Genomic DNA, 15608 nt, shown 5'->3' with positions numbered 1-15608 from the left:
GCTTTAAAATATATTCCAGAAAGAAAAGGGGTGGAGGTGCGGAGATAGGAAGAGGACAGATGAAGCAGGTACAGCAACATGTGGATGACTGTTGTTGAAATGGGGTGAGGAGTCCCTGGGGGGTAATCCTTGTGCTCTGCAGACTTTTACATATGTATGCTTGAAAATTTTCATAATAAGAGTCAACAAACAAAAACCAAATAACGAGGCTTTCATTCCCCGTATCCAAACAAGCATACCACGTACCAGGATGCACTCGTCATAACTGCTCCTCTGTAATTTATTTTGATTCTCGGGTGGATTCCAGTTTGCATCCTACCCACCATCTTCACTAGACACTGGCAAGGTGTACTCTCTTCAACAAGGCTTGCCAGGCCCAGTGCTAGGGAGTACATGGTTTCTGATTCTATACCCACACTTTTAAAGCGACCAGTTTCCTCTTTGGAGTGACCTGAATGCTGGAGTCTCATTTTAAGGTATTGCCTTCCTCTGTCCCACTCCTTGTGGGGGCTACTCGGGGTTAATGTTATTTCCAAGGGGAAAACAGCGTTGGGAGGAACAGCCTAGTCTGGTCTAGAGTCTGCAGGAATAAAAACGTGAAGAGTGTGAGTGTTCAGAGTCTCAAGGAGAAAAACAGAGAAATGGATCATCATCATTTGACCATGGTATTCACAGCTAGAGGAAGGAACAATGGGAGAAAGAGCATGGGAAGAAAAAAGAAAGAAAATCTGGGAATAAAATTGGGATGCGTAGGGGGAGGGGGAGGAAAAAAGTCTGAAAAATTGGGGAGGGGGCACTAATACAGGCCACAAATACAAAAATTTGCCTATTCCTGGTTTCAATTAAAAATAAGCATGCATGCACATATATTTGCCTGCTGTGTTTTGACTAAACAGGTAGTGAGGCACTCCTTTAAGAAGCTGGATACCCAAGGTGTGCCCCGAAGCTGCCCACCCTGGAGCTGAGCCCAAAGGTGAGCAGGTAGCTGCCCAGCTGACCACCTTCTTCCCTCCAGCTCCCGGAGCTCCCTGATGTGCCCCTGGGAGGAGACGCTACGCTCGCCTGTGGGTGCCAAGGCTAAGCGCGGACGCCCGACTCTCACACAAAGGCCTCAGCGCGCAGGCGGCAGCAGCGGCGGCAGCGCACCTGGAAGAGAGGAATGAGAAGGTGATGTGCCCGACCCTGGAATACGGGCCTGAGAACCGAAGGGCTGATATTCGGCCACGGCTATTCTTTCAGTGGAGCAATCTAGGGGGAAGACCGTGGAAGAGTGCTGCGGTAGATTTTTCCCAATGGAAACGGGGGGACCGGGAGGGAGCCCCACTGGCCTCTCTGGCGCGTCCCCAGCCCAGGGCTCAGCCTCAGCTCCCCGCAGCCCAGCAGGAGCGTGCGCGAGGATGCAGTGCCAGCCTCCGCCGCACGGGGGCAGCACCGCCTGCCGGCGAGGCGCGGAGACGCAGTTCGCGCGCCCCTCTTAGCGGCGGCAGGCGGAGGCCAGCCCGCGGCGCCCTCGCTCATTGGCCGCGGCCCGGGCGCTGCCATGTTGGCGGAAGCGGTGCCTCCTGTGCGGTGGAAACGGGCGCGTCTGTGGGCGCAGTCTCCTGCCTCTTTGCCTGGCTGGTGTCTCGGCGCTGGGAAGCAGCGGCCGACGGGATGGAGAAAAGTAGGATGAACCTGCCCAAGGGGCCGGACACGCTCTGCTTCGACAAGGACGAGTTCATGAAGGTGCGCGCCGGGGCTCCGCGCCCCGTGGGTGGCCTGCCCTCCGCCGCCCTCCGGGGCCTCTCCTCGGGCTTCTGCCCGCGTCCCCTCGGCGGGGACCTCGCTGCACTTCGCAGTGAGTCTCTTGGCCTCAGGTTTGGCAGGTGCAGCCTGGAGAAAGCACTTCTGTGAAATCGTGCGCATTGAGTTAAAAGGCCTGAAAGTTCCGGGCAAGTGGTTTTGAGCTGAATGGAAAAGCCCCTGTTATTACCCGACCCTGTTACCGTGCAGTGCTGGCAGGTGGCCTGGCCCCTTGCCGGACAGAAGCTTGTTGGCCAGTGTCTTGTACCTAAAGCTCAGTAAGTATGTGCGGAGCAAATCCCTGAACCCACGTACCTACCCGGGGATCAGGTCAGAAAAAAGGCCACTTACTCTACAGTTTGCCTAACGTTCGCCTAAAGCCTCTGGAATGAGATATGTAAAAAATTCGAATTTTTTTACTGGTTTTGCTGCAGTACAACAAAACAAACCATCCTCTTCTAAAGTTGCCCTGCTCGTTATAAGGTGAACTGGCAGTTGGTGTGCAGGTAATTGTAGGACATAAACTTAAACAGAATAGAAATATAAACCGAAAACGTTTTACTGATAATAAAGGTTCATCAAGTACAGCCTTGAAAATGCCCAAGATTTGAATCGGAGCTAGGAAGAACTTTGCCCATTTGGTGTGTTTCTCTGGGTCTGCGCGTCAACCATCAAAAAGTACATTTGTGTTTAATTTCTAAGGATTGAGATTTTTGGCACAACTTGGTAGCTGGTTTTAGTGTTAGAACGTTAAAAGTTTAGGCTCAGTAAAGAACTAAAATTTTGAGCAAGTGAGTTTAAATCTGTTAGCCTGTCTTTTTGATGATTTCAAGTCATATGTTTTTTCTTCCCTAGGGTAGTTAGCTTTTTTTTTTTTTTTGGTATTTACATTCAGATCACATCTCCAAAACTGTGGGTTGTTTTTTTTAAAAAAAGTATTTACATCTGGAGCCTCTCCAGTGTGGCCGTGTCAGTTTTAATGTGAGGGCTACCTAGACCCGGGAGTACTGTGCTCTTGTTCTTTCTTGTACAGCGATGTTCCTGCTAAACCGCTAATAAAACATGTAACTTGAAGGGGAATATCTGAAAGAGAGTACAGGGTGAAGTCACTATTCCAGAAACCCTTTGTTCCACTACCCTGATGCCAGGGTAGAAAGAAAGAACTAAGGATACATGATGGGGCGAGGAGCACTGGAAGAAGAAAAGGCACACGCAGAGATCAGGGCCTCTGACTTCAGGAATCTTGGAGTACAGGAAACTTAATTTGTCCATCTTTTGACTTCAGCTTTCTTCGAGCCCAGCACTGGTATCCTTTCTGAGTCACTAGCCCCACCGTCTTTCTCTAGAAAGATTCTGTACCTTCTAGATTCAGAAGGTAGAAATCTCAGAATATAAGTCCTAAAAGAGCAGGTAGAGGTAGGGAGAGGACAAACAGGGGAAGTGGCTGGAATGCCAGCCATTTCATATTCTTGCATGGCTCTCTTAAACCTCTGAGTATGCCATACACTTTGGAGTGCTAATAAGTGTGATCACTTCATATGTTGAAAAAATACATAGGACAGCTGTTCTGTGTAAAATATTGATTTTCTAGGTGGGGTCTGGAGATAAAGATTAATTGCAATTTGTGTTTCCTTTAAAGAGATGTTTTACAAGGGATAATTCTGTGGCACAGGATGGGTGGAGAACTTGCTGTCGGGGTTATAGTTCTACATTTGTGTCGCATTCAACACATTTTGTAATTGGGTAGGTTTTATGTATGTGGGAAACTTAGGGAATATCAGGTTTGCATTAGGAGTTGATGTTACTTGAAATCCAGTCAGTTGATTGGAAACATCTGCCAAGCATGATGGGACCTGGTAAGACGGTTGTAACAATTGCTCATTTAACTAACAGGCTTTCATTGGTCACCTGCCAGCCAGCAGTCTAAACATGATGGTACAAGGCTGGATAAGGTAAGGGCTGGCCCTTGAGCATGGTGACAGAAAGAATGTACGTGCTGAACAACTGCCCTTAGAACAGAGTGGTTGGAGTATGGCAGCATGGCCCGGAGCAAGACTAGGAGGGTAGAAAGGCAGATGAGGGCGCTACACAGTGGACTGGGCCTTGTTACCGTAGTGCGGGGTCTGTGCTTGGTGCCGGTGTTCATTGTGGAGTTACAGTCAAGTTTAAAGCAGGAAATTACATGGTCACGTGTGTTGCATTGGACCTGACTGGCCTCAGAGGCGACTCAAAATGTTCTTTCAATGGGCCTTTGAGATCTAATGAGAAATAGAGTGGAGCGGGACAGGTTTGTGAAAGATGTAGGTGATCAAAAGGCAGGAGTGACGGAAGGAATAATCATTTGGGGCAGAGGTGGTGGCAGCATACTGTTAGCTTTGTCAGCTTTAAAAGGTACGGAAATCCTCAGAGGGTTGACAGCCAACTAATAGATGAAATAGGACCTAAGGCAAGTACAGCAGAAGGGAGAAAGCGGCCCGCTAGGATCAGTGAGACCCGTTGCCATAATGTGCCGGTGCAGTCACCGTCCTGTGTCAGCACGTGACTTCATCTCCTGCTTCACAGGAAAGTAGAGGCCATCGAAGGGGAACGCCGTCCGCCTGCTGGTCCCCAGCCCGTTCTCTGTCTCCTCCTCACCCCGTGTAGAGGGCCTTACCTCCTCCCGGGTGAACCCTTCCCCCTGGGCTTGGAGCGCGTGCCCCTTGTCTTCTCAGGACGCTGTGATTGTCGTCCTTCCCTGTGCTTCTCCCCGTGCCTGTCCCACACTCCTCTTTCAGTCTCCTGCTTCTTCCTCCCACCTTTCGTTGGTGCCCAGTCACATGCTCTCACCTTTCACTGGGAAACACATTCCGTTCTGTCTTCTGGCGCCGTCATTCCACTAATGCGTCGGCAGCAGAGTTAATCGAGCGGACCTTTTCCTGCCTCCTTACTTGACCTTAGCAGACCAAATGCTCTCGTCACTGCTTTCTGGTTTCCTTCTTACCCCTCTGGTCTCTCTGTGTCTTGTACACAATCATTGCCCTCCTTGCAGCCATTAAATGGCTGGTTATGGGCTCAGTCACATGTCCTCTGTTTTCCCTAGATAACCCATGCAGCTCCAGTGACCACCTGGAGGCGGGTGACACAGATTCATATCTCTGGCCCCAAAATCTCCTGAGCTCCACTCCCATGTACCGAACTTGTCCTTGACATCTCTTGTTGGATATCTTCGTGGCACTCATGTTTACAGCTGAATTCGTGAGTGCTTTCTCCTCTGCAAACCAGCTCTTGTGTCACCTGTGTCGGCCAGTGTCCCACTGTCCACCTGGCTGTGAGTGAGAGCACCGGGGTCACGTCCTCTCCGTCACCTTTCCAAAATGCCATCTGTTACCAAGTTCGAGGGATCTCGCTTCCTGATATGCCTCCCTCTGCCTCTCCACCTGCTGCCTTGCAGGCCGTCCTCACGCCATCTACCACGGTGGTTTCTCACCCAGTGTCCTGCACCTTCTTTCCTTGTCCAGCCCGTGTTCCCCACGCAGGCAGCGGGCTGTGCTCAGAACGCACATCGCTGCAGTAACAGGCGGCGGATTGTCCGCCTGGTCATGAAGAAGCACTTTCCAGAACATTTGAAGTGTTTCAAAGTGGTGCATTCCACTGTTGGGTAGTTTTTACTGGTGGACAGTTTTTTTCTGTGCTGAGCCAGACCTGCCTCCATTGAACTTCTGTTCGTCAGTTCCTTTCTGAACCTCTGCCTTAGTGGCTCGTTCGGCAACTGGTAGGCGCCTTGCTTCAGAGAAATCAGCCCCCTCCTTGTGGTGACTGAGCGTCGGCAGTATGTTAAAGAACTAGTAGAAGGTAAACAAGTCACGGAGGTCCCTTTCTGTTCTCGTTGGATGAATCATGAGTGTTGAAACAGGAAGGGTGTTCCAGGGCGTCGCAGTTCTCAAGGAGCGTGTATTCTGATGGAGAGATGAGAAGGCGAAATGGCTAGCTGCTCAGATCTGGGTCATGCTGGAGATGGCGGTGGCCCGGAGAGGTGGGTCCCTGTTTCAGTTCTGCTACCCCCAAGTATGCACGTGGGGCAAACCCTGGTCTCGGGGCTTCAGTCCCTCCTCGGGGTAACGGGTGGTGCTTGTCTGAATAACTTTGCAGCTCTTGGCATTTTATGTTTCTGAAAAAACACACTGGTCAGTTTCTCTGGTTTGCAGTTAAGGAAACTGAGGACAGAGGTGTCATGACTTCCCTAAAGTCACCCAACTAATTGGGGAACATCGTGGCCCTTCTCTCCTGACTCAGCCTTCAGTCCTAGGAAAAGAATGTAACACTTTGCTTTCCAGAGGCCACAGCTGGAAACTGGGAAGTGGGATCATCGGAACATAAGAACAGCCCAGAAGAGGGCACCAGGTCTGTCCGCCAGAGCTCCAGCGTCCTACCAGTGGGCAAGAGATTGAGGGCGCTGTGATTTCAGCAGAAATTCTAACAAGTCGACGCAGTGAGCGGGGCTCTGCTCTGTATATTCAGTACAGGAAGTAGGACGAGAGGGAGGTGGGGGACTTTCGGTAGTCATTGCACGTTATGGTTGGTGTTAAATAGGAGCAAGCAGTCAGAAAGGAGAAGTCAGCCGCTGGCACAGCATATTTGCGTACACCCATACTTGTTAGATGGATGAATTCATTTGCAGAAGAGAGGTTTTCTTTGCCTTTTCACGAATATGTCAAACACAGGAGTGATAGTTCACAAAGGAGTTGGCTGTAAAACGATGGCTCCGTTAGAACATAAGCTCCTCCGAGTTTACGTCTTACGACCTCATCGTCCTTTTCAGAGCCGCTGTCCGTGGTGGTGCACAAAACTTTGTATACATTGCTGATCCTGAAGCTGGAATAATGTGCTAACCACATAAACATTTGGAATGGGCTTTGGGAGACTTCAGTTCCAGACTGACTATGGCACGTGCCATGGGGTCCCCTGCCTCAGTGACAGGACTGGATTTGAGGGCGGGGACTGCAGGGAGGTCCAGGGACATACTTGCACACGTGGCGTCCCCTCGGGCGGAAACCCTCTTCCCTCACCCTTTCCATGGCCAGAGAGCTCCTTATGTCCTTTGGATGTCAGCTCAGCGGTCGCTGTTCTGTAGGGTCCTCCCTGTCATCTGAGTAAAGCACCTCCCCTCTGCCAGCCCCCTCTTCAAGTCCCGTTGTATTTTCTTTTTAGCATTTATCACTATTCACTGATATCACACTTATTTGTTTACATGTTTATTTGCTCCTTTTCCCATTAGAACATATGCTCCGTGAGAGCAGAGACTTTGTCTTCCTTTTCATGGCTATGCCTATGTCCCTAGTACTTAGAACAGAGCCTGAGTCACATGATAGATATTTAAGGTGTATTTATTGAATATAAAGGACATTTATTCATCTCTGCTGTCCACTGGTCTTTAAGAATGGTTCAAAACACACACGAGCTCATGCTAATCTCTTAACGTTTTCCAACCCTTATTTAGTGCACAGTTTAGCACTTACTGTTTTGTATGAGTTTTTGTCTCAGTAAAATTGAGCATGTTTTGAGGACAGAGTCCTATCTTGAACTTCTTGTCCCCTCTTATTATGTACATCCCATGATTATGAATAAAGAATGATGATGCTTGAGGAATTTGCAGGGGGGGGGCGGGGGAAGACGGGTGCAATGGGTGCAGGGTCAGATGGTACAAACTTCCAGTTAGTAAGAAGTCCAGGGATCTAATACACAGCACGGTGACTCGAGTAAACAATACTGGCTTGTATATTTGAAAGTTGCTGAGAGTAGATCACAAGTGAAAAGAACTTTGTAACTGTGTGATGGATGTTAACTAGACTTCTTATGGTGATCATTTCACAATCTGTACAAATATTGAATCATGTTGCACACCTGAAACTAGTACCGTGTTATATCGTATGTCAATTACATCTCGATTTTTTTTAAAAAGTAATTTATATTTTAAAGGGAGAGAGTAAAAAGTCTGGAAGGATGTGAACCATAATGCTAAACAGTGAAAAAAGATTGACAGTGCTTTTCTGTAGCACGTCACAGTGTGGGTGAGTTTTTACTCTATTGTGTAATCCTTTGTTGGTTGAAGGTTTTAGTTTGAACATTTGTTTTCAAATGAAGGGAAAAGTTATTTCTATTTTGAGAAGAGCCTATTTAAAATGTGTAGTAAAAAAATAGAATCCCTTGTAGAATTTAGGGAACAGGAGAGGATGCTTTTGGTGTGTGGGGGGAGGGGTGCCCTTCAGGCACCTTTTTGAAGTGAGTGGCAGGCCCCATGGTGTCATCGTGTCACCGTGTCATCTTGTGTTCCCAGAGGTACTTTTCCCTGCAGCGATACAGCCATTAAATGAACAGAGTGGCGCTTCCTTTTCATGCTTCCTGGCATTTTAAGTGTAAAATGAGATGCCATTGCAACAATGTTTGCCTTTCTGTTTTGTTTTCAGGAAGATTTCGATGTGGATCATTTCGTGTCGGACTGCAGGAAGCGAGTCCAGCTGGAGGAGCTGAGAGATGACCTGGAGCTCTACTATAAGCTTCTGAAAACTGCCATGGTGGAGCTCATCAACAAGGATTATGCAGATTTCGTCAACCTGTCAACCAATTTGGTAAACTTTAATCCAGCAGTTATACCCACACCCACACTTCTCACTCAGATTTATTCGGAAAAGTGCTGAGTGTTTTTAGAAACCTATTAGTTGATTTTCCCCTCAGAGACCTGAAGAGATTACTAATCTCATTAATTAATAAAAGAACTAAATTTTCCTGGTGTACATTTTTTGGTTTTAGTTTTTACTTATTTAAGACTGTTCTAGCTTGATTATTTTTTAATTAGTTATTAAGAAATAGTGAAAAGTAAAGGATAATACTATCAGAGTGGTTGTTTTTGCTAGTGCTAAGTGACTTCGCTGAAATCTCCCTGGTTTAGACTAATTTGCAAGAGCAAACATCAACTATTCTTAAGGAAATGCTTCATTTACTTTGGGGCAGCTTTAGGGTGAAGGACCCTTGGCCTGTGTTGCTCTGTAGGTAGGCGGCTGGCTTTGTAAGAATGTGAGACTGGTTTGTAAGGAGCATACCAGTTTTTTTGTGAAAGTCATTTAGAAGTGCCTGAGGTTTAATACTTGCAAAAATGTTGTTTTGTTCATATTTTATTTTGTTTTTAAATCTATTTGTCCAAAGCAGTACAGAAAGTAGTTATCTCTGTGGGAATTTCAAAAGACATGACAGTTCATAAGCCATACTTGCTTTGGGGGAATACACCACTAAGAATGTTTCGGGGGGATTATAACCCCCCCACCTCCAAATTTGATTTCCTCTCTAATTTGGATTTTTCTCAAGTCTTATAAGTATGTTTAGGGGAAATAGAACCCATCCATCCGGCTAGCAATATTCACCTCCCATTAAAATTTTTCAAATTCATAAAAAGTTTCATCCAAGGGTAAATTGTACATAAGAAAGCTTTTATTTAATATGACTTCCTTGATTTTTATTGTTTCATGTGTAGCAACAGATTTTTTTGGTTCTACGAGCAGTATTTATGGCAAAACAACATTTCTGCTATTTAGTTATGTAGCACTACGTGGCTGTGCAGAAAGAACAGCCCCTGGTGCTGCTTTGATCCTTAAACCGGTACTTCACTGTTCTTCCTGGTCGTGATGTTTGTGCCACATGATTGTGCCTTTAGGTTGGCATGGACAAAGCCCTCAACCAGCTTTCCGTGCCTTTGGGACAACTGCGAGAAGAGGTTCTGGTAAGTCCCTAAATCGTATTAAACAATCTGCCATAAGCCATGTTATGTTTGTTTGCCTTCTCCTGGAATCCCTGTTATCTGGTTGGTTGGTGGTTGTTCAGTGGTCCATAATTACAGCACTCACCTTCAGAAAAGTCATAAATGAGTCTCTTTTTTTTGCATGTGATATTACAACCTAAAAAATATGTTTGAGTTGAAGGTGACAGATTCTCAGTATACAGCTTTAAAATGTCAGAGGAGGGGAAGGAGGTTATTTCAAAACTTCACGTGTTAGTGCCACCTCACTCCTATGTAAGTGGTCTCCAACTTAGGGATAGCTTATATTTTTAAAATTTGTAGAAATGTTACAAGTAATTTCCCAGACAGTATTTTACACGTGGGTAGGTTCCTGGAGCAGTGCATGTTAGGGGATAAATAGGATAATATAAACGTAATGTACTACCTAAGGAGCGCTGCATTTTAATGCTTCTCAGAGAAAATCTCTGCTGTGGGAATAGGGCTCCCACCCCTAAGCCACTGGGCTCAGGGACCCCACCTGGATGAGCAGCGGAGAGAGCTTTGGCTTCGCTTCCAACAGAAGACGGTGCCGCCCAGTCGTCCCCGGCCCCCAGTCTGTGCGTGGCGCCCTGACTTCCAGGCTCCCCTAAACCTGGTGCACTACACTTCCGGTGTGTGTCACCACTAGACCGTGCCCATTGAGTGGCCCCAAGCACCTAGCCGCTCAGACGGTACCTGGCACCTTTGAGGCTCTCGGTACATAACTAAGTAAAGACAAAATGCATGGAAAGAGCTGACAAAGTACAGACTAACAGACTGGCAGTGCTGAGAAGTCCACAGGGCGGACAGGCAAGAAAGAACTCATAAAGGAGAGACATTTTGAGCTGTGCCTTGAGCTGGCAGACATTTCTGGCTGTTTCTTTCTGTCTCGTTTGGATACAAAAGCTCGGGATGGGGGAGAAGTGTTTGTGGTCCACTCCTGGTCCCACATCCACCCCTGTGAGGTTGGCCTGCCCGCCCGCTGTCCCTCCCCGCCCGCAGCTCCGGTGTTTCCTGGGCCTCGGCCTTTGTTAGCTTTCCACTGCGTCCTCTGAACACTGCCTGTGGAGGTACATTCGCTCCGGACCTGGAGGACCGCTGTCACACGCAGGCTCTAGTCCCGTCCTGCCACGCGCCCACCCTCCGGCAGCTGTCTGCAGCTGCCTCTTTCCCCAGCAGCCCAGACCTTACCTCCCTTTTTGAGCTCAAGTCATGAGGCTGCTGTGAATTCCAGGGTCACTGAGGGATAAGTGTTTCTGTCGTGCTCATTGTCGTGTCCTCACTGGCTGCCTCAACAGCTGACATTTAATAGGGGTTTTGTACTGTTTACTGGATGGACGAATTCATTTTCCTGTAGAGTGTGTGTGATGTGTCCGGTTTGTTGTAGTTCTTCCTTACCCTCGCTTGGCCCCCATTCCGGACAGTCTCGTACTTGGCTCAGTGCATGAGCTCCCGGACACGCTCCTTCACCGACAGCCTCTCCCTTTGCCCGGCCATTCTGTTCTTCATTTCTTGGTTCCTAGTATTCCCAAAACAACATCGCATTATGAGAGATCAGCACTTAAAAATCTCTAGATTTCCAAATAGGTAGGATCTAGTCTGAAGACCTTGTTGGAGTCAAGTCCCCTGAATCAAGCACTCCCTTTTTTCCTACTTCTCTCCGAAACGAACCCTGCAGTGTACCAGGTGTATACCTTTCCACCCTGAGTGTGTCGTACTCGGTCACAGCTTCCTAGCTTTCGTCTTCTCAGTCTCCCCTCTGCCCTGTCAGCCTGCACCCATGTCCGAGTTGAACTCGAGTCCCATCCGGTCAGCCAGAGTCTCCTTTCTCTACCCTGACCACCTGTGACATATTCGTATTGCATATTCGTATGTATTAGCATTCCTTTGGCCATTAATCCTGTGTGACCTTGGCTTTCTGCATCATTTTGCCCCCAAATCAACAGCAGTTGTGTCTGATACTTTGTATTTTTTGTCAATATCTGCAAAATACTGGCCTGTAGTACTGGAATTGAATTAAATATATGAATTTAATTCAGTTCTGTGGAATTGAATTAAATGTGTAAATTTCATAATGTTACCAAACAACTTTTGCAATACATGTTCTTTATTCTTTTAAAGAGTCTTAGGTCATCTGTGAGTGAAGGAATCCGGGCAGTAGATGAACGAATGTCTAAACAAGAGGACATTAGGAAAAAAAAGGTAAAGTGTCATCCTATTAAAACATGGATCGCGCTAGCACCTTGCAGTTAGTTAGGGCGCTTTTGTGCATGTGGTCTGGGTCCCTCTGGGCACCTTAGCGGAGAGAAATGTGAGGCCTCTTATCTTTAGAGACCGGTGTCCAAGCAGGGCTGGTGAGGACAGAGCAGCGGTGGCTCAGGCTTCTCACTCCTGGTCTGATTCAAGTCCTATTAATAAGACGGGTGGGGTAAAGGAAATAGTTTTTTTTAAAAAAGACAAAGTTGTGTATTCTCCTTGTGCTTTAATTTATTCATGGTAGCATTAACATTTTTAAAGAAAACTGGATTTCGTATGCTGCATGCCAGGTAACAGCCCTCTCCCATGTCTTCTCATACTTTTGAGTCTTATGAAACTGACTTTTCCAAAGCTCATTTGCATGTATGTATGTATGTATTATAATGTCATGTTATCTGTTTGAAATGATAAGACAGAATTTTAGAGGCATCCGCGTGGACACAATTAAAATTCCTCATTTTCTCCAGAACAAGAAATAGTAATAGCTGACCTCAGTGAAGCACTTTACAGTTTCATAGGCATGTGACTTTGTAGCACACCTATAAAGGTGTTCATACTCTAGAGATTAGGGAGTAAGCAGGCTTCCTAAAGCAAACTCTTTCCATATTCTTGTGTGGGTTTATTACTTTAGGAAGAGGAGTGTGTTGCTGTCATTCTGCCACGCTTATTTCTTCCTTTGTTTTCCCTTTAAATATACCTGTCGTGCACTGCCTTTACTTTTTAGTAGTCCTGTGTTGTAATTTTATTTACAATCGTAATGATTTAATGGCAGAGTTGGAATTAGGATCAAAAAAGACTTCTGATTCTAATCTGGTGCTCCATCTAGTAATTTCTAAATTTATTTATTAACATACATCTTTAAATGTCAATGGAGAGAAGATTATTTTAGAAACCTTCTGTTTAATTCTTTAGATCTCCCCTCAGCTGTTGTCTAAAGATGTCGAGACTGGAGTGCAGGAAATTTTTCTTGTTTTATTCATCCATGATGTCCCACTGTCTAGAAGAATGTCTAGCTCATAATAGATGCGCAGTAACTATTTGTTTGGTGAATGACCTTATATCTTCTTGTTCTTTTCAGGATGAGAGTTTTTATAATACTCCTCAACCTCTTTGCTAATGTTTGTCACAGTGTCTTTAATGAATTGACACATTAAAACATGAAAAGAAGGGTTGTAAGAAAATAAATGTGGTATCAATACAGAGGTTCACTTAAGATGGGGAAAAGAAGGAAGGAATAAGAGTACAGAATATGAGAAAGCAAAAAAGCCCAGTTTTGTTTTAACTATAAACTTGCAGTAGAATATTGAAATATGCTTGTACTAGAAAACCAAAATTAAGGTTTGCATTCTTGGGAATTCAGTGTTAATGTAGATATTCAAAATGTAGGGTGCTCCAAATATTCTGAGTTGACTTTTGGCTTTGTATTTTCCTGCATTAGGCACAGGGAAATAAGATCATTAAGATTAAACATCATGATAACTTTTTTTGCTTGCTTTTTATAGATGTGTGTGTTGAGGCTTATCCAAGTTATTCGATCAGTTGAGAAAATTGAAAAGATCTTAAATTCTCAAAGTTCTAAAGAAACACATGCGCTAGAAGTACGCAGGTAAGTGTTTTTTACTGAATAGTACATCAATTCACACCTAGGCTAACAACACTTTTTTAGTTAGAACTCATGTCTGCAAAAGAAGAAGATCCCAGTGTGTGGCTTAGTGTTTGTGAATGTAGCTCAGGAAAGGGGAGTGCATGGAGCGCCAGCGTGTATGCTGTGCCGTCACAAACCGTTGTGGTCATAGCCTCAGTTAACAGTCACCTTCCCGGGAAGCAGAGGAGTGTGCGGTCAGCGGAACTGCCTTACTTGTGGACCTTCACGGTGCGGCGTGGCGTAGGTCGTCTTTCTTAGGCGTCTTAGGCATGCCGGGAGCCTTCCCATTGCTGGACCTTGCAGCAGCCTTACGTCAGTAGGAAACCGTGTAGGCACATTTAAGTTACAGTTGATAAACAGGAAAGAAAAAGCTGGGAAATAAGAAAAGATGACCATTTCCTCAGCCGTACGTACTGTGACTATCATTCCTTCCTAGCCTGAGTTGTAAATCACCAGGTGATGAGTGACTCAGAAAGGGAGTTGAGTAGATTGTAGCAGCAGCAGTGGACGCGCCTTAGAACAGTGGAGGGAACAGAGGTTTGGGCCGCGTGTCCTGCTGGGCAGGGTGTTTCAGCTCCGTGGCATCCGTAGCATAATGCTAATCATGACCCCTACAAGTGCATGCTCGCCTGACAGTCACTGAGATGCTGGCAGCCAGTGCCTGGCATGTAGCCGGCCCTCAGACGTGTGTAATTTGGGTCTGACCCCCGCTTTTCTTAAAGTCACATTGATAGCCCTGACATTTTTCCATGCGTGATACTGGATAATCTGCAAAACCAACTGAAGCCAAGTTGAATATACCTGTAGTTCAAAGTCTTCGTCATACTATAAAGGCATGTGGGATTTCTGCCCAAAATTTGAGATTTGGAAGGGGCCTCAGAGACAATATGCTCCATATCTCTCCTATGGAGATTAAGAAATGAGGCATCCAGAAAGGAGGCGATTCTCATGTCCTGGGCCTCCACTTCCTTTCATAGCCCAGATGTAGAAGCAGAGCGGCCGTCCCCGCCGTGTTGGTTCTTCAGCCCACCGCACTCTGCTGCGCCTGGCACCCCCGCCCCCAGCCGAGCTGGCCATCACCATTCGCGACCACCCTGACCAGCACGGCACAGTCCACTGGGTTGCACTGCCCGGCAGCCCCGTCGAGCTGCGTCCTCACTCAGCGGCCATGATGTCTGCCTCCCCATTTTCTGCCCGTCTGCCCGCTCCTACCCGTTCCTTTGGTAGAAATACCTCGGTGACCTCCATTTCTCTAGTACTAGTTCTTCACAGTGTTCCGTCTGTAACGTAATAGGCACTCTGCTCTTTCCCGCTCAGAATCACCTCGTAAGGACCTTTTCTCTCATTCAGGTCCACAACGTTGAGCTGTAGAGAAGGGAAAACCCGGCAATGTGAGTGAGTAGTAAATAAATGTATCATACTTGTTAGGGCAAGAAATGTTTAGATAATGTATAATGAGTCCACATTAGGTTGTTCAGGAAAGAGTGAGGGACTAACCTTTTGGGTTGGTCATGCTGGGCCATCACGTTCCGTCTAAACTACTTTGGAAGCTACGTGTTCAGGACTGGGTAGCCCACTGCCGGTCTCAGCATGCGTTTCCTGTTTCCTTATGGTGTGCCTCTTCCCCCACTGACTGACTCGTCGTTACCAGAGGTAGGCTGCCCCAGATAAGCCCAGCCGGTGCTTCAGTGCCTTCTGGGTTTTTTCTTCTGCTATTTAACTTCCTTCTGAATGGTAGTGATGCTTTATAATGTGTGTTAGAAAAAAGAAGGGCATTTATTAGACTGGAAGATGCACAGTGAATGTCGTGTCACTAGGACCCAGAGCACATCAGCCGGCTGCTCTTTCGGCTATCTGATAAACGTAAATTTAAAGGAAGCGGTGTTGAGCTATTTCCTTTATTGCTGTTAGAGGTCCAGTTTCATTTTCTTGAGGAGACAACACTATTTGGTATTTGAGAAATCTTAGAGGTATTTCAGAAGAGGTGTGAAAAATAGGATAGGGTGAGAGAGAGAAGGGAGGTTAGAGGTGAAGAAGGTCGTGAATGGAAGAGCCTGGAGAAGATGGTGGAAATGGGGAACTGCAGAATGAGGACTGACCTGGCCCAGCTCCTGCCCCCTGTCTGGGCCTGTGGCCCAA

The 15608-nt window shown here is 46.5% G+C and overlaps 1 protein-coding gene across 1 annotated transcript in view; it reads left to right on the top strand.

Moving 5' to 3' along the window:
- Positions 1-1541: 1541 nt before the first annotated feature.
- COG2 (component of oligomeric golgi complex 2) overlaps positions 1542-15608 on the top strand; it is a 39522-nt gene continuing 25455 nt past the window's right edge. Inside the window, exons 1-5 of the mRNA XM_033099720.1 lie at positions 1542-1725; positions 8226-8387; positions 9467-9532; positions 11690-11770; positions 13327-13430. Coding sequence (XP_032955611.1) covers positions 1654-1725; positions 8226-8387; positions 9467-9532; positions 11690-11770; positions 13327-13430 — 485 coding nt within the window. The 5' untranslated portion in view covers positions 1542-1653. The remainder of the gene's footprint in view (positions 1726-8225; positions 8388-9466; positions 9533-11689; positions 11771-13326; positions 13431-15608) is intronic.

Source organism: Rhinolophus ferrumequinum, chromosome 27 (genome assembly GCF_004115265.2).
Source record: "Rhinolophus ferrumequinum isolate MPI-CBG mRhiFer1 chromosome 27, mRhiFer1_v1.p, whole genome shotgun sequence".
Classification (NCBI taxonomy): domain Eukaryota; kingdom Metazoa; phylum Chordata; class Mammalia; order Chiroptera; family Rhinolophidae; genus Rhinolophus; species Rhinolophus ferrumequinum.
Note: the sequence above shows the minus strand (reverse complement) of the source record. Positions and strands in the feature narration are given on the sequence as shown.